We start from the raw sequence: 22,293 nt of genomic DNA, 5'->3' as shown, positions 1-22,293 counted from the left end.
CTCTTCACATGAACTATCTCCATAACTACAATCATATACTTATACGCGCGTGTCCATTGTTCGGCTACAAGTACGTAGTATATATTTTTCAAAGTGTTTTTCAGAATTATTAATAGTCTCATTGCCCCATACCTTATAATTAAAGATGTCGACTGATTTTTTTAACAAGATATAAAATAGTTAGTTGTGAGATCGACAGATCGACATCCTTACAACAATTTGTTTAAATGAAAATTTGATTTGACTTTTATATTTACAATGTAAGAAACACACGCAATGCGTGTATATGCAATATAAGAAACTAATTGGTTTTTTTTTTTTTAAAAAGTAGAAACTAATTAAACTATATTATCCTCTTTATTAAAACCTTCGTTATTTATTATCAGTTTGTCCTGTGTAAAAATAAATAAACCATTAATAGTAAAAAATCAAGAGTAGTTGCAGTTATTACAAGGGGTGAAAGCAGTTGTGATAAAGTAATTATTTTTATTTTTGTAAAAAAAATTACCATTTTTTACTTGTAAGGTAATTTTAAAAATTAAGAAGGGAAATTTCGAAATAGTGAAATTTATTATTAAAGATGCCCTTTCTCTATATATATTATTATAAATTAGGAATGTAACAATATTTGGAAAAAAAAAAAAAAACAATATTGAATTGAGAAAATGTGCAACAGAAATAAGGCTAAAAGGTAGAACTATCTAGAGATATGGGAAATGAAAGCATCCCTTTCTAAGTTGGAAGCACCACCTTCAGCAACTGATCCTCTCACAGCTTCACCAATATTTGCAGCTCTCATCTTTATCTCTTTTCCTTCTTGTGATGCCATCAGTGTCTTAACTGCATTCTCTATTGTAATTGACTTTACAATCTCACCACGATGTTCCCATTCTCTTACCATTACACCAATTTTTAGTACATTGCTAACTAAAAATGCATTCTTTGGTTGATCGGAATGCATAGGCCAGGCTACAACCGGCACACCCATACTTATACTTTCCATACAAGAATTCCATCCACAATGACTCATGAACCCGCCAACTGATGGATGAGCCAAGATTTCTAGCTGTGGTGCCCAATCTCTTACTATTATTCCCCTATCTTTTACTCTTTCTTCATAATCTGCATGAAGTTGAGGCTTTTTTACTTTATCAGCTTCTGTAAAAATGTCGTTTGGATCCGCTCTTCTAAGCACCCATATAAACTTCTCCCCGCATCTTTCCAACCCGTTAGCCAACTCTGTGATCTGATCATCTGTCAGTGATATTGTCGACCCAAAAGAAACATATATCACTGAATCTTTCCCTTGTTTATCTAGCCAATTAAGGCATTGGTGTCTATTTTTCATGCTTTCACTTTTGATTTTCACCGGGTTAAAAGGTCCTAAGGCAAAGTAATTTCTTTGTGATTTTGTTGTAGGTAACCTCTCCAATAGCTGAACATATCTACCTTCTATAATTCTCGAGGTGTTAAAAATCCACCCTGATTCAAACCCGAGAAATTTCATTTGATTGAGAAAAAACTCTGTCATATCTTGTGTACTAAACCCATCATCTTCAGGGGGGATACCTTCTGGGATATCTTTTGAATCCAACTGAAACGGCTTCTCTTTGTCGGGTATACTTATCCATGAATATAAGAAATTGTAAAACGCGGAGACAGGATTAAAGCTATATGTTTCACCATTCGGAATGAGCTTTACATCTTGGACAACATAAGCCATAACAAGGTCATGAATGACTATTACTCGGTTAAACTTTCCCGAGAGTTGCTGCAAGAGAACAGACACTGGTTGACGAAGATGCATGGAAGCCTTGAAAAGGGGTAGGAGATGATGGGGGAAAGAGATGAGGTCGACATTAGGAGGAGGTGAGTCATAAGGAGGGAGTTCAAAATCATGGAACTGAATTTTTGTTAAGCTTTCTGATTCCCACCCGTTACATCGTACCTTCACTTGCCGGTTGTGGGAGGCGCAACCGGCATAATGCACCGGTATACCGTAGGCGGCAATGAGATGAGAAAGGTGGAGAAGTTGGTTGAGATGGCCTTGTGCTGGTAGTGGTACCATTACCACTACTACTTCACTCTTAAGGGTGTTGTTCATTGTCATTTTGGTCTTTACTCTTATTTTTTTCATGTGATGAAGTTATTGATGTTATATATATATACACAGACAATAGTCTTATGACCTCACTAATTGCGTCAGTCGCAATGCTAGTGATCATTTAGGCGATCTATAATAAAGTCAAACGTGCCAGAACTTTGTTCTAACGTCGAAGCTTAGTTTCAATTGTGTATTACGTGCAAGCGCTTGCTCCTGCCATTTGTGGGCCGGATTTTGGATGGTGTCTATCCTTGCTAGGCATGCACATGCCGGCTTGTATATGGAATCCCACAAGAGATTGACTAGTTATAGTGGGACATTTAAGTTAGAGTGTTTATTACGGAGTATATTGTTGAAGGATGAGTTGTTGAATGTCGAATTGAAGGCTAGTTCACAATCAACATGCATTACACTCGATACCAACTAGGTAACTATTAAAAGTAATACTCCTAGTATTGTCTAAACAATGCAATTTGAGTTTTTCATCCGTTTCTTTAATAGTACTATGTATATGTTTGTAAATTGTTTCACAAAAGTGCGACATATATACCTATTTTGAGGAATCAATATTTTTTTATAAAAAAAATTAATTATTCTGTGTATTATTTAAGAAATCAAATAGATTATCTATTTCATGCTACAAGTAGAGAAACGTTTATTAAATTACTCATGATTTTTATTTTAATCTAGTTTGATCATTAAATAAAATGCTTTACATTATAATTATGCTTGATTTTGAGATTTTCAAAGGTCAAAAGTATAAAGTTGATTAATAAGAAAAGCTTGTATTTAAACGCGACTTGATTAATACATGATTCGATCATGAATCATACATGTACACTACTACCTCCTAAATAAATTAAAATTAGCTTGAACATTTTTTAAGCTCGATTGCCTAAATGACTCCGAAGTTATGACCTTATGGTTACGAAGTGATCAACCCAAGGCTACCATCTCTACCAACAACAAACAATCAAGCATGGGGGCTTTTTGCTGAAACAATGGTTAAGTTTCCTCTAAATAATAACTCCGCTCTTTTTTACTTGACCCACTTTGACTTTTATACTATTTACTATCTCTCCTTATCTTATTTTTTTGGGTGAATAATATGTAAGGAAAAATATATTTATGCTGGATTTTTTTTAATTCGTTTTAATAAATATTGTCATAATATATAAATTTTATAATTTTTTATTTATTTACGGAGACTTAAAGTAATAATAGCTTAAATTTAGTATTAATAAGCGTGATAAAAGAAAAAGATTGAGTAAAGGAAGTAGTCTCGTACAACTTTTGTCTACAAGCGGTTAAGAATTTATGATAAGGGGTCCAAATGTCCAATACTCCTAGACATGCATTGTAATAGTGTAACTTATCTTTCTTGAGCTTATCTTAAATTCAAGGGTCCATAATCCATTATTGATAACCATGTTCCAGATTTTTCATCTTCTGAAATTGTTTTATCGTCTGCATTTTTTCAGTCTACTCTTTTGTATTATTTTTGTCTTTTTTGGCATTACAATTTTTTTTCAATGCAAGAAGTGTACGAATAGTTGTTAGTTTTTCTAAGTTATGCCCTCAAACTTCTTTATTTTTAAGATGTGCCTACGCTTTTTTGAACGTCTAATTTGTGCCCTTAACCTCCTTAATTTTTATTAACAATAATCTTTGACGTTAATAATAACCTTTTTTGTTATTTTATTTTTTGATTTTTTAATTTTTTTAAAAGTATTAAACCAATTAGAATGGGACACGTGTCAAATAAATAACGCCACGACACCATTGTCGATAAAATAACTTAACTTTTGTTAACGGATATGGCTGTCAAAGGGTATTGTTGATAAAATATCGTAAAGTGGAGGGCACAACTTATAACTTTGAAAAAATATGGATACAACTTGGAAATTGAATAACTTGGGAAACATAGTTTAAAAAAACCTTTTTAATAGCTATTCCCTCCATTCTTCTTCTTCTTCTTTTTTTTTTTTTTTTTTTTTTTTTTTTTTGTCTTAATTAATGTTTTATGATTTCCAAAATGCTCTCAAAAAGTATATAATTCCATTTTATAAAAGAAAAAATTATAAAAATTTATTAATATAAAATATGTAGTATGTATAACAATACGAATATAATGAGACCACATTTAATTATATTATCTCTTATTAATTAATGGGAGTTTATGGTCAAAATTTTTAAGGTTTAACCCATTCATTTAGAAATAAAGGGAGTGTAATAAAAATATATTCCGTTAGAGCCTGTTTCGTGTAATCAACTAATCATTATCCTCCCTGTTTAGAAATATAGGGAGTGCAAGGTCTATCTTGTCAATGGAGCTTCCTTCTACAAACAAAGATGACTTCATCTACTGGAAGTTCCACCCCCCGGGAAGATACACGCTTAAGACGGGTTATTACTTCCTTATGAGAGAGCAAGAATCAGCTAGAAGCGACATTCATAATGACAAGGACCAGGATTTTGTAAAGCTGATTTGGAGGCTGAATATCCAGCCTAAATGGAAGGTCTTTTTATGGAAGCTCTACCACAATGGTCTTGCCATAAAGGTTAATTTGGCCAATAGGGGTATTCCTATGGACGAAACGTGTGGTTACTGTGGGGAGGACCCCGAAGATACCCAACATCTTTTCAGATTATGTATTCTAGCAAAGGAAGTCTGGGGACATAGCTCTCTGGCAATTTTCTCTGACTCTACTGGATTTGACTCATTGAGAGATTGGATCCAATCATTTATCCTGCTGTTTAATAGCGAGGATGGTAAGAATAGTTCCCGTGTTACCCTGTTCATAGCAACGCTATGGGGAATTTGGAAAACAAGAAACGCGAGGTGCTTCAATGGTAGGACTGGAGGAAGAAACTTGGTTAAGGAGTTCATCGATCAAGCAATGAGAAACCATGAGACCTTCACAAATGAGGATGAACGACAATATGAGAATATGGAGGAGGAACGACATGGGAACCTGCCCCCACCAGGTTTCAATCATGTTCAGTTGGGTCGAGTAAAGGAGGGCTTTGCAAATTTCAGGGTAAGCGTGGATGGTTCTTGGGATAAAAAGACCAAGAGGGCAGGGATTGGTTGGTCAGTCATGGGAAATGGGCTAGCAATGACGACAAGGGAAGGAGGTAGACACAGAGCCGCGAACTCAGCCCTTCATTGTGAAGCTTGGGCATGCTTGGAAGGGATGAAGTGGGCCCAGACCCAGGGCAAACAGGGTATCCTCATTCTGTCTGATTCGAGCAGCCTCATCAATAACCTTAGAGGCGAAAAAGGAAAGGACTTAGAGATATCATGGACGGTAAATGAGATAAAAGAGTTGGGTGCTTCCTTCTTTAGTTGCACCATTCTAAAGGTGTCAAGAGACCAAGTTAACAATCACTTTTGTATACACCCGGTTTTCAGTAATTTACTGTACATCGAGTTCACTTTTGTCAAATTTAGTGTCACTTTTGTCAAATTTAGTATCACTTTTGTGAAATTTATCAATGAAGCATAAATAACTTTTATATATGTCAGAATAACTTTTGTGCGTTTTAGTGTAACTTTTGCACTTTTTATTGTCACTTTATAACGGATGTTCAGCAATTTACTGAACATTCGTTTTATTTAAAAGTTTGTGCCAAGTTAAAGGGCAAATGATATTGCTAAGAACTGCCGCATAAGTATGCTTAATTATTTTTAGTTTAGTTTTTCGTCCCTTTGCTATTGTCAAAAAAAAAAAAAAACTAATCATCATCCTATGTAACTTTCTCATAATGGTCTAATTAGCTATAGACATTTGGTAAAAGACAAAAGGCAATTCTACAAAGCTTAATTAGGGAACCAACTGCGACCAAATCACCGCGTCAATTTTGTTGACTCGTGATGGAGAAAATTGTTAGTAGTTCGCAATAGAAGAGAAGGTATTGTGTCAGTCTGAACTGACGAACAATCCAGACTGACAAAATGCAGATTTGTTATATTCTCATTTGACTTAATGATATTCACTATTGGTTGGATGATATCCTCTACTAACTGGATAATATCTTTTATTGGCTATCTGATATCCTTTATTGGCTGGATGATATTTCTAATGGCTGGATAATTCTCTATGGGTTGGATGATATTCTTTATTGCCTAAATGATACCCTTTATTGGTTGTATCATATTTCTATTGACTGGATGATATCCCCTATTGACTGGATAATATCCTCTGTTGGTTATATGATACTCCCTCTGTTTTTAAATACTTGAACCATTTCTCTTGGACACGCATGCCGATGCTAATCTTTGATCACTAATATCTTTAATTATCAATAAGTATAAATTCTAACAATTGAAAAGTAATAATCTATTCATTGATATGATTCCAACAAGTACCCACAAGACTATATTTTTTCATATGTATAAATCACAAACATTAGTCAAAGTAGGACAAATAAATAGTGCAAAAAATAGAAACGGAGCAAGTATTTAAAAACGGAGGGAGTATCCTTGATTGGATGGATGGTATTTCTACTAGGTAGATGATATCCTCTATTGGCTATAAGATATCATGGCTAGATGATATCATATAGCAACAGAGGATATCATCCAGCCAATAAAGGATAGCATAGACACAATCATAAATGATATCATATAGCTAATTGTAGGGAATAGTTTCAAGCCTTTAAAATCCCACTAGCTTGAACCCCACTGTGATCATACACTAAAGTACGGTGGCGTCCAAAAGGGAAGAAGATAGAGCAAAAGAGTCGCCAACAAGTTTTTAAGGAACTTGTAAACCGTTCACGAGGTGAAGGTTACACCCCTTAACGATCCAAGAGATCGTCAACTCCATAAGGTCATGAACCAAAATAGGGTTCGGGGATGATGGTACAAATCCAACCTAAAAGAGATTGAACTTGCCCTAATAATAGGCCTCTACTTTATTCTGCTCGTATTCATGTGCGCTTTCTGACTAACATACAATCAATAGATTTAACCCTAAACCTGTTTAATCTATGTTGGTTGAATTTAATGCACAAATAAACTATTATTGGTGATCACTTGAATTATAATCACAATTAACCTAACAAGATTATTAATTATCTTATTAAGCGTGATTGCAAATGCCAATTCCCTTTAACATGCAATAAAAGGTGTGATCAATCAATGAAGAATAAATAATGTATCAAGCAACATAATCAATAATAATTATGAATAATAATAATAATCATCATCATAATAATAGTAATCATGAATAAAAATAATCATTATCAAAATAATAATAATAATATTCATAAATTATTATAACAATTATAATCATAATCATGTTCATGTTAATATTAAGGCATAATAAACATAGCAAGATCCTAGGCATGATACTAACAAGATTAATAACAAACCCTAGCATGTCACTAAACAATAAAAATCAAATCTTTAGCCCTAACATGATACTAACAATCATAAATATTAGGAAGAATATAGGAAGCATCATACTTTTAATCATACTTGATATTAAAATTACCCTAGACATGATATTAGGAATATCATAATAACAATCTAAGCATGATTTCTACATCATAATATCAATTAAACCATTAAAGTACTTACTTGGATGCCTCGTACCTCTTTCTAATAACAAAATACACACGTTAGTAACTTCAAGGAAAATAATAAACAAAGCAATTAAATTAAATAATTGAAAGAGAAATTTGGGACCAAACCCTCAGAAATTAAAACCTTTCACGTCTAGGGCGAAGGCAACTTCGAATATAGCTAGGTGTATCAAGATCTAATGAATGCGAAATTATTTATTTGAGAAAAGGCTAGTTTAGAAAAAGGGAGAGAGAGAGAATAATCAAGAAAATCTTGATGAGAGTTGGTGATTGATTAAGAGGAGATATGACCTCTATTTATAGGAAAAAAGAGAGTCGAAGAATTAAGAAAAGAATCTAAATTCGAATCGAAATAAAACTCGTAGACAACAGTTTTTGCGGATTTTGTTTTTATCATATCTTTTGATCCAGAAATCGGAATAAGATGAATAAGATGTCGTTGGAAAGATCTTGAATTCTACTTTCTAACCCAATTAGAATCAGATTAAAATATATTTTAGAATAAAAGATATGAACGAAATAGTGAGACGGTTTCAGTTTTGGATAGAGTTTGATATCTTATTCATATCTTTTTCGTTATAGCTCGGAATTATTATTATAATATATCATTGAAAAGATAATTTCAAGATCTATCCAACCATATAAAATTTGGATATAAAATATGAAGCACGAAAATAATATCTGACTGTCTTTGAACATGTTTAAATCCGAATAGAATTAGGACTTTAAAAAAGGAAAGTTTTATAAAAAAAAGGAAAGTTTATATTTAAATCAAATTCCTTAATATTATCTTTTTAGAAAAGGATAATTAAGATATTTTAGAAACTTATAGAAGATTCTAATCAATCCTAATTAGTTTAGGAATAGGATTAAACCTTTGAACCCTCCTCATGATCATTGGGTCGTAGGTAAAATCCGGTTTGGGCCCAGTTTAGTATTTTGGCCATAACTTCCTCATTATTCATCGGAATTGGGCTTATAATATATCGTTGGAAAGGTCTTTGCAAGCCCCATCCAACTACACCCTTATTGGACCCTTATCATGGACCAAACTAAACTGGAATGGACGTTTTCTTAAAATAAAGTTTTCAAAAACAGAGAGAAGAGAAAAGAAAAGAAAAGAAATAAAATTTTCCGCAACACTAGACCTTTCCACACTTTCGTTTCATTCGATTATGATTCGACGGGAAAGGCACTCATCACTGGGTTTGGTTTTGGGGAGACACAAATGGGTGTCTACACTAATTGAGGCTATAATCCAACCATGACATCATATAGCTAATATAAAATATCATCCAGCCAATGGAGGATATGTATAACTTGTTTGAGGATATGTATAATTTGTTTGATAATATGTATAACAATGGTGGAACCTCCATTAAAGTGCACGCACTAAAGGTCATGGGTATAACATATCTTGTTCATTTTTCAACCAAAATACATGTATATGTTATCAAAATGGTACGGTCATAATTTCAACATAAAATCATATGAGACAATCAATTTCGACAATAATACATCTCATAAGAAAGTCCCAATTCGATTTTTGGTCATTTTTCAAAAAATACGAGAATCTCAAGCTTTCTCTCTTTTCCGCCATGGATGATCTCGCTCCTCTCCTTCGCCATAACCACCACCAACTCGTCATCGGGTGGAAACTTGTTCTTCATCACAAGAAGATGACGATGATCTAATACTTTCTTAAGTCTTGACTACAAAACATTGGATGCGGCTTGCCGCATCCACTACTTTGTGGCAATAGAATAATCAAGATCAAACAAATTTCTCTATGCACATGACAAATCTACATCGATTTATTTTGTACTCCCTTTATTCCACCCTATTTAACACAAAATACTTTCATAAAAAGTGATTAAGTGTGATAATCTTAATAGGACAGATAACATTATCAGCTGTATGAATTATCCACAATATACTTAATATAGTACTCCCTCCATATTTTATTACTTGCTTCACTTTTCTTTTGTGGTCGTATTTTACTACTTGCTTTGTTTCCTTTTTTTATTAATTTTTTCTCTTTTAGTAGACCACCAACTATCATATACTTCCTCAGTTTTTTAATACTTGCACTATCACAAAAAGTGGAAAAAGCAACACATAATACACAACTGTCAAGTTAAATAGGCGATCTCTAGACCTCTATAGAACTCCTATAAAAGATAAGCGTTTTGTATGTTGAAACCTATATAATGCCTCCCCTACCTAACCGTTCTATTTTATATATCCAAAATTTACACTACAAGTTATAGAACGCACCTATGTGTTAACCGTTTTATATGGAATGTGTTTAACTTATTTAAATAAAAAATATAGAAAAAAACAAAAAAAAAAAACTCTAACCCTAACTCCTTAGGTTCTCTTTCCTCTCAAACGACCATTCACTTCCCTCTCATCTCATTTCCTCATCTAACCCCCTTAACTTTTCCTCTCTCTTCGCTAACTCCTTCTCTCGATCTGGTTGGTGCAACTGACACTTCACGTGTCGTCGATGTGGCATTTAATGTCGCCGCGCCATTCAATTCATATATAAATGCTCTGTGCCGCTTCCTCCTAAACCAAGGTATGATATTGAACTAGTTCATCTCTCTCTCAACACTTCTAATTCAAATTTATCTAGAATATTCTCAATTATTCTATATTCTGATTTTCATTTTAGATTTGGTTTTAATTTTCAATTGTATTAGATCTAAAATTTATGATTTTCATTTTAAAATTTTCGATTTTCATCTTTAGATTTGTGGGTGTTTGACTATTGGTGTGGCTACTCTGTTTTTGTGATCTATTATGGTGGAAGTTGTTGTTAGCCTGGATAATTAAGGTGGTTGCGAGGCAGGCATCACGGTGGCGGGTAAAGAACAGAATTCCAGTTTGAATCCTAGTTAGTAGAGTGTTACGATGTGCGATCTATCCTAGTTTTTTTCTCTATTTTTTTTTTTTCCACATTTTTATGTTGAATCTCTACTAGAAAATGGTCAAATTCCGATGGAACGGTTTTGAGGGACATGGAAATCTGTCGAAAAGTGCAAAATTTCTGACGGATTTTATTTCCCTAGAAAATTTGTCGAAAATTTGACGGAATTTTAATCCGTCGGAAAATTCTTTATTTTCGATGGAAATTCGTGCAAATGTTATATTTTCCGACGGAAATTAATTCTCTAAAAAATTTCACACGGAATTTAAAGCCTTTCCGGAGGATTTATGAATTAAAAAAAACCCTAATTAAAACAGATTCTCCTCTCCCCCTTTCATTTCTCATTTTTCTTTCCTCTCTCTCCGCCTCTTTTCTGTCTCTCTCGTCTCTTCTTCTCTTTCTCTCTCCTATTCCCTGTTCTATTGAAGCCGATTTCTCTCTCATCTTCCCTCTTCTATTCACGCCTTCTGTGCTTTTCTCACGTCCTCTTCACTTTTCTCACCAACTCAGAAGTCATGAAATTTGGAGCCGCAAATGGTAAGTGTTTAAAACACTTTAATGGTTTTTAAGGTCAAATTCGACCATAAAAATGCTAGATCTAGCGTTTTCATGGTCGAATTTGGCCTTAGTAAATCAAGCTCGAGGTGAAATTTAAAGCTAATTTGATTTTTAAGGTAAGTTTTAATGTTTTTAATTTTTGTTTTTGAATTTTTATCAAAGTTTTTTGCTGTGGTGTTTGATTTAGTCGTTCATGATGATTTTTGTTTTTGAATTTTTTATCAAATTTCCGACGGACTTTCCCAAACCTAAAATTCACTCCCAGCAGACTGAATTCCGCCGAAATTTCCGTTTCTGACGAAAATTCCGTCGGAAAAAGCCCTTTTTCCGACAAAATGTATTTCGACAACCAGTTCCGACGGAAAACAGTTTTCCGACGGAAATTAAGGTGTTTCCGGCGGAAATTTTCGTCGTTATTCAACTGTTTTCTAGTAGTGTGGGTCGGATTGGGTGTGGGTTTGGTCACGATTTGGGTTGGGATTTGGTGGATCTAGGTTTGGGTTAGGATTAGGATTTTTGGTGGATCTGGTTTTGGGTTTAGTGGGTCAGGGTTAGGTGGGTTTAGGAATTGGGAAGGTCTGGCTTAGGGTGCGGTGGTTATGGCACTAGGCGAAAATATGTAATGGCCACCGGTTGAAAACCCCCCATTGCCACCGGTTTTGAACCGGTGGTCATTTGGGCGGTGGCAATAAAGCAACGAATGGCCACCGTTTCAAAACCGGTGGCAAAATTCCTTATGGCCACCGGTTAATCGGTGGTAATAATAATTATGGCCACCGGTTAACCGGTGGCAATAATAATGGCGCGGTTTTTTTTAGAGGGGAAGACTGACTATTGCCACCGGTTTGAACCGGAAAACCGATGGCAATAATAGGGATCTTAATTTTTTTTTTTTTTTTTTTGCCTGCAATTATTCCTGCAACTGATCCTGCTATAATATTCTGCCATATTATTGCTACAAATTCTGCCATAATATAATTATTATTAATAATCATAACAAGAATTAAAAATATATATTTAGACTTTTATAATTAAAAACCAAATGCAGTACAACAAATAAAGTGTGATATATACATAAATACAAACAATACTAATCACTAGTCAATATTGTAGTCTAAAATTTAATAATTAACAAAGTATAAATTCAAAATAATGCCACATTTACAAATTGAAGGTGATGAAAGATGCCAACATGTCTCGAACTTCATTAAAGTCCTTGCTTGTTAACGCATCTCCCTTTTGCACCTTGCAAAACTTGGAATATATATAAATTATGTTAGAATAAATTAAATTAATTAGTTAAGTTAAACATGTGAGTAATAAATATGTAAAAAATTAAATACTTAGGTCAAAACGGTCAAAAAGAAGGCCTAAAAGACTTTTACTTGCCCATTTTCTACATTTTTTAACTAATGACCATTTTGTTTCTCATAATATGTCAATTATATTTAGTTATAGGTGGCTAAGCCTTAAAATCAAAGAAAAAAAGCATTTTACTAAGTTTAAGGTCGTATTTTCATCCTAAATAGCCTAAATAAGGTCTAAATGACTTCTACTTGCCCATTATCTACATTTTTTGACTAATGATCATGTTCTTTCTCATAACATGTCAATTATACTTAGTTATAGGTGGCTAAGCCTTGAAATCACATAAAAAGAGCATTTTACTAAGTTTAAGGTCGCATTTTCATCCAAAATAGCCTAAATAAGGCCTAAATGACTTCTACTTGCCCATTTTCTACATTTTTAAACAAATGACCAAGTTCTTTCTCATAACATGTTAATTATACTTAGTTATAGGTGGCTAAGCCTTGAAATCACGGAAAAAGAGCATTTTACTAAGTTTAAGATCGCATTTTCATCCAAAATAGCCTAAATAGGCCTAAATGAATTCTACTTGCCCATTTTCTACATTTTTAAACAAATGACCAAGTTATTTCTCATAACATGTTAATTATACTTAGTTATAGGTGTCTAAGCCTTGAAATCACAGAAAAAGAGCATTTTACTATGTTTTAGATCGCATTTTCATCCAAAATAGCCTAAATAAGGCCTAATTGACTTCTACTTGCCCATTCTCTACATTTTTTAACTAATGACCAAGTTCTTTCTCATAACATGTCAATTATACTTAGTTATAGGTGTCTAAGCCTTGAAATCACAGAAAAAGAGCATTTTACTAAGTTTAAGGTCGCATTTTCATCCAAAATAGCCTAAATAAGACCTAAATGACTTCTACTTGCCCATTTTCTACATTTTTAAACTAATGACCATGTTCTTTCTCATAACATGTCAATCATACTTAGTTATAGGTGGCTAAGCCTTGAAATCACATAAAAAGAGCATTTTACTAAGTTTAAGGTCGCATTTTCATCCAAAATAGCCTAAATAATGCCTAAATGACTTCTACTTGCCCATTTTATGCATTTTTAAACAAATGACCAAGTTCTTTTTCATAAAATGTCAATTATACTTAGTTATAGGTGGCTAAGCCTTGAAATCACAGAAAAAGAGCATTTTACTAAGTTTAAGGTCGCATTTTCATCCAAAATAGCCTAAATAAGGCCTATTTGACTTCTACTTGCCCATTTTCTACATTTTTTTTACTAATGACCAAGTTCTTTCTCATAACATGTCAATTATACTTAGTTATAGGTGGCTAAGCCTTGAAATCACATAAAAAGAGCATTTTACTAAGTTTAAGGTCGCATTTTCATCCAAAATAGCCTAAATAAGGCCTAAATGACTTCTACTTGCCCATTTTCTACATTTTTAAACAAATGACCAAGTTCTTTCTCATAAAATGTCAATTATACTTAGTTATAGGTGGCTAAGCCTTGAAATCACAGAAAAAGAGCATTTTACTAAGTTTAAAGTCGCATTTTCGTCCAAAATAGCCTAAATAAGGCCTTTTTGACTTCTACTTGCCCATTTTCTACATTTTTAAACAAATGACCAATTTCTTTATCATAAAATGTCAATTATACTTAGTTTTTGATGGCTAAGCCTTGAAATCACAGAAAAAGAGCATTTTACTAAGTTTAAGGTCGCATTTTCATCCAAAATAGCCTAAATAAGGCCTAAATGACTTCTATTTGCCCATTTTCTACATTTTTAAACAAATGACCAAGTTCTTTCTCATAACATGTTAATTATACTTAGTTATAGGTGGCTAAGCCTTGAAATCACAGAAAAAGAGCATTTTACTATGTTTTAGGTCGCATTTTCATCCAAAATAGCCTAAATAAGGCCTAATTGACTTCTACTTGCCCATTCTCTACATTTTTTAACTAATGACCAAGTTCTTTCTCATAAAATGTCAATTATACTTAGTTATAGGTGGCTAAGCCTTGAAATCACAGAAAAAGAGCATTTTACTAAGTTTAAGGTCGCATTTTCATCCAAAATAGCCTAAATAAGGCCTAAATGACTTCTACTTGCCTATTTTCTACATTTTTTAACTAATGACCAAGTTTAAGGTCGTACCTCATCAAGATGTATGGTGTTGGTACAATGAGTCGCTATGTCAAGCATGAATCTCATCACGTATAATCCACAATCAACTCCATTATCTTGTTGTGGGCACTAGCATAGGAACAAATCAAATGAATCAAACATCACATAAAATCCACAATTGTTTTAGCAATGTTTATTAAGATAATCACAATATGATGTGGCATTACCATAGGTGATTTCCATGTAGGACCCCGTGGAGCATGACCATGTATCTTCTTCATAATACTATAGGAAAGTAAATTCAAATTTGATTAGTTTTACTACTAAATGAGTTAGGTTAAGATAATCAACACTAGGTAGTTATATTTACTTTTGTAGTATAGACATCAGGAGGTACTTCTTTTTTGATCAAGCTGAATCAAGGTGAAAGATTGTGTTATTAGCAGGACAAATCACCATGAGGAACCAATTAAACCTACATAAATTCACAATACACAAACAAATCAATAATTAGGGTACAACAAATAATTCAAATGTAGAAAGAATTGAATTACACATGGTTAAACGTACTCCTCATAACATGGGGCGAATATGAACTTGTCTCCCGCACGCATTGATTCCCTAATACTGTGATTAACATAGTACATCACCTCGGGGGAGTTGTGTAAGATTCTAGTCTCGGATGTCTGTTCGGGGCATAACCACCCAAATTTACTAGGGGAATCAGTGTCACTTAAGTGCTCCCGTAGTGCTCTACGTGCATGTAAAATGAAAAATTAATTGACATATATATGAAGGATAAACAACACTAATATGAATAACATAATTAATTTAAGTGGCATGTGCCCGTACCTCATGAATATTTGAATGAGAGAAATGTTAAGCATTGAACCTCTTAAAAATTCCTTCACATCTTGTTTGTTTAACCATGCACTTGCATCCTCATCATAATGGAACATTGCCTTAGGAAGTGCAATTTCAATGGGATCGTCACTAGGCAAATGACTAAAACGATTGTGTAGAAAAGTTAAATCCTTAGTGAGCGATTGAAGGACATTGTCTCCAACAAGTGGAGTAGGTTGCATGGCTGAACCTTTCGAAGAATTCTTTTTCGACACTTGTTCACTCTTCGACCCTTGTTCACTCATCTTCTTTGTAGGTTGATCAACACTTTTAGGCTTCTCCACCTTCCTTCTCTTTGATGGTTGACTTTTTTTCGAAATCTGATAAAAACAAAGATAATTAGAGTTCAAAAATTTTTGGCCGGGGTTTAAGCTAGTAAGTACGCATGTAGATTTGTTATTTTGCACAAAATCAAAATAAATATTACCTCGTTGATCAACCTCACCCAAGCACGTGGCCATTGCACATAGCTACCCTTTGCTTCCCAAAGAAGCGTAATCCCATCATCCACTATAGGCACCGGTAGTGGGATGTTTTCAAACCCAGCAATGTAAGAATTGATCCCGACCGAGTAATGTTGTGGCCTAAGCGATTGGAAATGGAACGTATCACCAGTCGTCGCTTGTGCACTACCATACGCCACCAACTGCAACTCTCCTCCATTTGATAGCCCCGGGGCTAGAAGTGTACACTCGTTCTCTACCTACACCAGTAACGAAATTCACTTGTAAAAACTGAAATTATCAAAAAGGGTCTTTTCCTACACAATTGATCATGTAACGAAATTCACTATGTTAAAACCAAACACGCTCCCTCGAATCCTAAATTCACCTCTAAATCTGGAAATTCATGGGGTGTTGGATTATCAACCTCCCTCGAGTCCGCATGTGTGGGAGTAACAACCTGCAATAATTAATCAATAATGCCATATTAGTTCTCACGTAACTCACTAGCTAGGCCAAAACTAATAGATAGAAAACTACCTCATGTATCTCCTCTTCTCCATGTTACTCATCTTCTCCTTGTCCTTTTGGGTGACTACTGGAGTCGACCGGTGTAGTCGGGGGGAACGACAAGGGTAAGTTCATTTGCTTCGCCCAAGCATTGAATTCACCTATTAACTCATTGCGAACTTGTTCCTTGATGGATGCCACCTTGGCATCCAATTCTTCCGGTGAGTTAACACTTGCTCGAGATATTCCCATTTTTGTGTATTCTGAACCCATCACCTTCTCCCATCCTAGCAACGTCCCTCCCATACCTACTACCCGGCCTGGATGGTAGGGCTTTCCCAAAGCCAAGGTGAAGGGGTCTTTCTCTATAGTCGGGACCAGCTTGCCTTCAACAACTTCTGTAGTGTACTCAAGCTGTAGCATATGTAAAAATGTTAACATGAATACATATAATGTTTTTGTATGGTAAAGTTATGCTAAAGTTTCAAATAGCTTACAAGTTTATCAGCCACTTTTTTTCCGATTCCTTGATGACCCATTTTCCGGTGTCCTTATCAAAGGAATGTAGAGAACAAATGAAATCGCTAGCACGACTAACCAACGTAGTGATCGTGGAGTTGGAGGGTTCTTCGAATGACCCTTGAGTCAAAGTGGGGTATATACCCTCCTTCTTCCAAGTTTTCCTCCATTCACCAAATGTCTTGGCCCCCGTACGATGGCGGTACTCCTTCTTCAATGAATTTGCCTTGTTTTGCTCTCGAATTTCCTACATAAATAGTAATGTTAGCATCATTACTGCAAAAAGAGTCAATATATTATACAATTCTCATTAGATTTAGTAGTTCTTACAATTGCTTTGGGTCGAGTTTTTTGAATAACAAAGTCTTTCCACTCGTCCTCCGTCACGCTTGGCCATTTTTTCCGCGGTGGGTCTTGTTCCTCAACATCTTCCTCATTTCCACCTTCACCATCATTTCCCTTGGAAGATTTCTTCTTGTGTTTCTTTTTCTTATAGATCCATCCACTGGTTAAGTGGGTCTTGAAGCCTCTGAATCTCTCCGCTAGTAAAGAATCAAACACCCTTCTCTTATGGGGATCATTAGGAATATTAAACAGCTTCTGCAATCACAAATACAAGCAATTATTATTTTCCATTTACAAAAAAAAATTAGGTGAAATTATTTGTAATACATGTAAATGTGCATTTGAACAAAACACTTGCCCTGGTATCATCCCAAAATGTTTGAATCAAGCCTGGAGGTACTTGCTTCCAACAAAGTGTAATGGGGATTTTGCGCGAACATATGCCAACTTGGTTTGCATATTTCCGAATCCATTGGCCAGTAGGTCGGCCTCTTTTGTCATACTCCAACACCATGGGACCGGTTGGCTTCTTAAAACTTGTTGTCGGACCCCTACCCTTTCTCTTAGCTGGTGCCTTTACCCCCACTCCACCACCTGTGTTCAATTGCTCCTGTCCTTGGCTTTGAGTTTGAGGAGTAGTGTTATCACCAACAATCTCAACAATTGTAGAATCAATAGGAGGCGCACATTCAGCTGAAATTTCAAATTCATCAAGCCTGCGCTGAAATGCATCTTGTTCCTGATCTTCTGGCTCACCCAAATCAGTATCCTTGTTGACATCATATGGCTTGTCCTTGTCCTCATCCTCATCCTAATAGCCATCATCATCATCCTCCAAATCCTCTACTAGTGGGTCATAATCGTTCTCCATGAGTTATAAACACCTATCATTACAAACATAACACGATATTAGGTCCATAAGAGATAAAAATGTTGACATATAGGTCATAATACATGTTAGCATATAAAATATTAAATTCTATCATTTTTGATGCATTTTGACGTAACTTGTTATTTTCTAGTACCGTTAACACTAAAAAAATTAAATTCTATCATAATATGTCAATTTTGAGATATACTTCATTCATTAACAAGAATTTGTGAAAATTTAGCAACTAAGATAACAATATCATACATTTTCCCTCAAACTATTCATAAAATTACCTAACTTCTGATTAAATTTAATAATACTTTTAATTGCTTACAATTTTAAATTAAATGTTATACTACCTCATTCTAATATTCCTTCGTTGTGGTCTGACCGCATATAACATATCTGGTCGTCTATGTCATTCGATGCAATAGGTCTAGGAACAGTGAAAGGTGCTGAATCATCAAATGCATCGTATTCTTCCTCATCTTCAACATCTCCAATGCCTTGGATTCTTCTTTTCCCAGCTAGCACAATGGACCATTTTGAATCGACTAGGTCAGTTACATAGAACACTTGCTTAGCTTGAGAAGCTAGGATAAACGGTTCTGTACTATCATTCAAGTGCCCAAGATCTACAAGAGTAAAGTCATCATACTTTACATTACGCCTGATATTATCAACCCACTTACATTTGAAAAGAGCAACCGTGAAGTTACAATAATCAAGCTCCCATATTTCTTGAATTCGACTGTAGTATGACAATTTTGCATCGACAGGTGATTTATCCTTAGCACTTGCAAACTCCCTTGACGATGCCACAAGCGTTACTCCACTGTTTTGGGTCGACGTAGATTTCAAAGCCCGACCCTCTGTCCAAAAAGTGTACCCATTGATGTCATATCCCTCAAATGAGCGAACATCATCCCTAGGACCATAAGCAAGCCACCTTACTGTATCGGTGACACTATCATCCAAGCGACTCATCACTCGTTGACTAAACCAACTCACAAACCTCTTATTATGCAACTGCATTAGTGCCCTTTCACCTTTCGATGGAAATTCATCACGCAAACTAGCCATGTGCTCATCTAAATATGGGTGAACATCAGCAACATGGTGCAACACATAAAGGTGTGCTTGTAAGAACTGATCTCGATCCGGTGACATTCTTTTCGACCCAATTGTGCCATGACCATCCAGTCTCCCTTCATGTCGAGAAGCAAGAAGACCAATAGGTTCAGCAACGGCTAAATAGTCGGCCACAAAATTACCAATCTCCTCACTCATGGTCCCTTGAATCATGCTTCCTTCCGGATGAGCCGATTCCTTACTTTATCTTGCAATGTGCCCATATGTCTTTCAAAAGGATAGCACCACCTCAAGAAAACTGGACCGCACAACTTAATCTCACGCACCAAATGAAGAATGAGATGCACCATTATGTCAAAAAATGAGGGTGGGAAATACATCTCAAATTTGCACAAAGTCACAACCACATCTGTTTGCAAAGCATCAAGTGTACAAGGATCAAGCACTTTGCTGCATATTGTATTAAAAAACGAACATAGGCTTGTAATAGCTTCCCTCACGTGCTTCGGTAAAATACCACGTATTGCAATCGGTAGAAATACTTGCATCAACATGTGACAATCATGGGATTTCATACTTGTCAGCTTCAGTTCTCCACTTAAGGATACAAATCTTTTCATGTTAGATGCGTACCCAGATGGAACCTTAATGCCGTAAAGACATGCACAAAACACCCGCTTTTCTACCCTTGACAATGTGTAGCAAGCCGATGGTAAATACTTCTTTACAACCTTGCCTTTACCCTCATCTCTACTCTTTGAAGAATCCGCGACCTTTCCCTTTCCCTTGCTCTTCCCCTTTCCTTTTTTCGAAACATTTACAGTTTCTTGTTCCGGTTCCTTTCCCTTTCTGTCCTTCCCCTTTGTAACCTTGTCTTGAGGCCACAATTCCGGACGAATCTCGATCGATCTCTTCCAAATCTAATCGTACACCCTTTCCATCCTTTGTTTTGCCTGAAATATTAAAAAGTGTTCCCACAAGAGAATCACACACATTCTTCTCTATATGCATCACATCAAGACAGTGCCTAACATCATGTTCTTTCCAGTACGGAAGCTTCCACAAAATTGATTCTTTTTTGAAAAGAGCTGTTGAGACCGGAGCTTTTTCAGATTTTCCAAACACTGTTCGTAAACCCTTAACTCGAGCATAAACCTCAACACCGGTCAATGGCCTAGGCGCAGTCTCCTCTTCCACTGTCCCATCGAAAGCCTTTTTTTGCCTACGGTACGGGTGATCACGCCTAAGGAACCTTCGAGTCCTTATATACGCATCTTTGTGAGAATTCTTAAGGTATATGCTTGATGTTTCATCAATACATATGGGGCATGATTTTTTCCCTTTAACCTTGTACCCACACAGGTTGCCATATGCAGGGAAGTCATTCATGGTCCACATAAGGGCTGCACGCAATGTGAACACCTCGTTCTTATGAGCATCAAAACAAGAAACCCCTTCGTTCCACATCTTTCTCAAATCGTCAATTAGTGGCGCAAGGTAAACATCTATGTCATTTCCAGGTTGCCTAGGCCCCGTTATTAGCAATGAAAGCATTATATACTTCCGTTTCATACATAACCAAGGAGGCAAATTGTAGATCACTAAAAGAACCGACCAAGTGCTGTGTTGGGTACTAAGAGTGCCAAATGGATTCATCCCGTCTGTGCACAACCCAAGTCTTAAATTTCTGACTTCATTACCAAACTCCAGAAACTTCAAATCAATGTTCTTCCATTGCGGGGAGTTAGTCGGATGCTTTAGCATTCTGGTTTTCTTCCTTCCCTCGGCATGCCACCTCAAGTTTTTAGCGTCTTTTGGTGTTGAGAATAGACGCTTAAACCTTGGAATAATAGGAAGGTACCACAACACCTTATCAGGAGGTCCCTTCGTACCAGGATGGCAACTCATGCGCTTGTAGCGCGATTGCTTGCATTGTGGACACTCCTCCAATTGTTCATTCTCATTACGATACAAAATACAATCATTAGGACATGCATGTATCTTCTTATTGTTGGGGTTTGGTGAGTCCGACTCACCGCGGAAACAACCCCGACCCGAGGAACCACTCGCAATAATTAAAATCATAAAGCATAAATAAATAATCACAAAGAAAAGATAACGAATCTTACCCTCGAAGCGAGCTTCGCCCAAAAACCGGGGCTCTTACTTGAAAGCTACGAGCACGTCAAGCGCCGCGCCTCCGACGGTATCCACCCACAAAAAGGCGAACACAACTTTAAGGTCCGCTACCTTGGGGTTAGCAAGGTCCGACCAAAACCCGAGTGTTATATGAGTTTAAGAGTTTTTCCAAAAATTATGGAATGCTCTTTTTAACTCCCACTCAAACAAAGAATTCTCAAGCCATGCCATGACTATTTATAAGGAAGTATGCCTTGTGAATTTCACTCATCTTTCAATGTGGGACTTTTCACAAAAAGATCCCATATGGAAAGATTGGTGAATTCAACCCTTAGTTAAATAAACAAAGGAACAAGTAACAAGTGTCACATGGTTAGGTGTGGATCACTTTCTCACTTGGTCCCCAAGGCATTTCACATGCAATGTGAACTAACCATGTGTCACCCAACCTTGAGCCCCATGGCCCATTTTATTTTGGCCCGTGTCCATGACCCATTAACCCGGGTCCACGGCCATTGCCACATGTGTCGCCACCGTGGCGCGCCGCCACCATGGCGCTGCCACGTGGCATGCTGCCAACGTGGCACGTTGCCACTTGGTGGCTGCCAATGTGGCGGCTGCCAACGTGGCTGCTGCCACTTGGCGGCTGCCAACGTGGCGGCCACGTGTGCTGCCACGTGTGCTGCCACATGGCGTTTTGCCATGTGTGCTGCCACGTGGCATGCTCCTATTGGGCATGCATTCCTAGCCTTTCGCGTGGCTAGGATTTTACTTGTTACTTGATGCATTTTCCCGTCCCGCCAAATCCTAAATTTTGGCTCGACATTTG

The 22,293-nt window shown here is 36.0% G+C and overlaps 2 protein-coding genes across 2 annotated transcripts; one reads left to right on the top strand and one right to left on the bottom strand.

The window, feature by feature from the left end:
• Window positions 1–202: 202 nt before the first annotated feature.
• LOC110691542 (zeatin O-glucosyltransferase-like) lies at window positions 203–2,431 on the bottom strand. Its single transcript, XM_021868477.1, has one exon. The coding sequence runs from the start codon at window positions 2,135–2,137 to the stop codon at window positions 698–700; it is 1,440 nt and encodes a 479-aa protein (XP_021724169.1). The 5' UTR covers window positions 2,138–2,431; the 3' UTR covers window positions 203–697.
• Window positions 2,432–4,431: 2,000 nt separating this feature from the next.
• LOC110691606 lies at window positions 4,432–5,613 on the top strand. Its single transcript, XM_021868563.1, has one exon. It carries the CDS (start codon window positions 4,432–4,434, stop codon window positions 5,611–5,613), a length of 1,182 nt encoding a protein of 393 aa, XP_021724255.1.
• The last annotated feature ends 16,680 nt before the right edge of the window (window positions 5,614–22,293 follow it).

This window comes from Chenopodium quinoa, unplaced genomic scaffold, assembly GCF_001683475.1.
Source record: "Chenopodium quinoa cultivar QQ74 unplaced genomic scaffold, ASM168347v1, whole genome shotgun sequence".
NCBI classification, from domain to species: domain Eukaryota; kingdom Viridiplantae; phylum Streptophyta; class Magnoliopsida; order Caryophyllales; family Amaranthaceae; genus Chenopodium; species Chenopodium quinoa.
Note: the sequence above shows the minus strand (reverse complement) of the source record. Positions and strands in the feature narration are given on the sequence as shown.

Coding starts and splice junctions, on each gene's coding strand:
- LOC110691542 (XM_021868477.1), bottom strand. CDS start 2,137: ATGAAAAAAATAAGAGTAAAGACCAAAATGACAATGAACAACACCCTT.
- LOC110691606 (XM_021868563.1), top strand. CDS start 4,432: ATGGAGCTTCCTTCTACAAACAAAGATGACTTCATCTACTGGAAGTTC.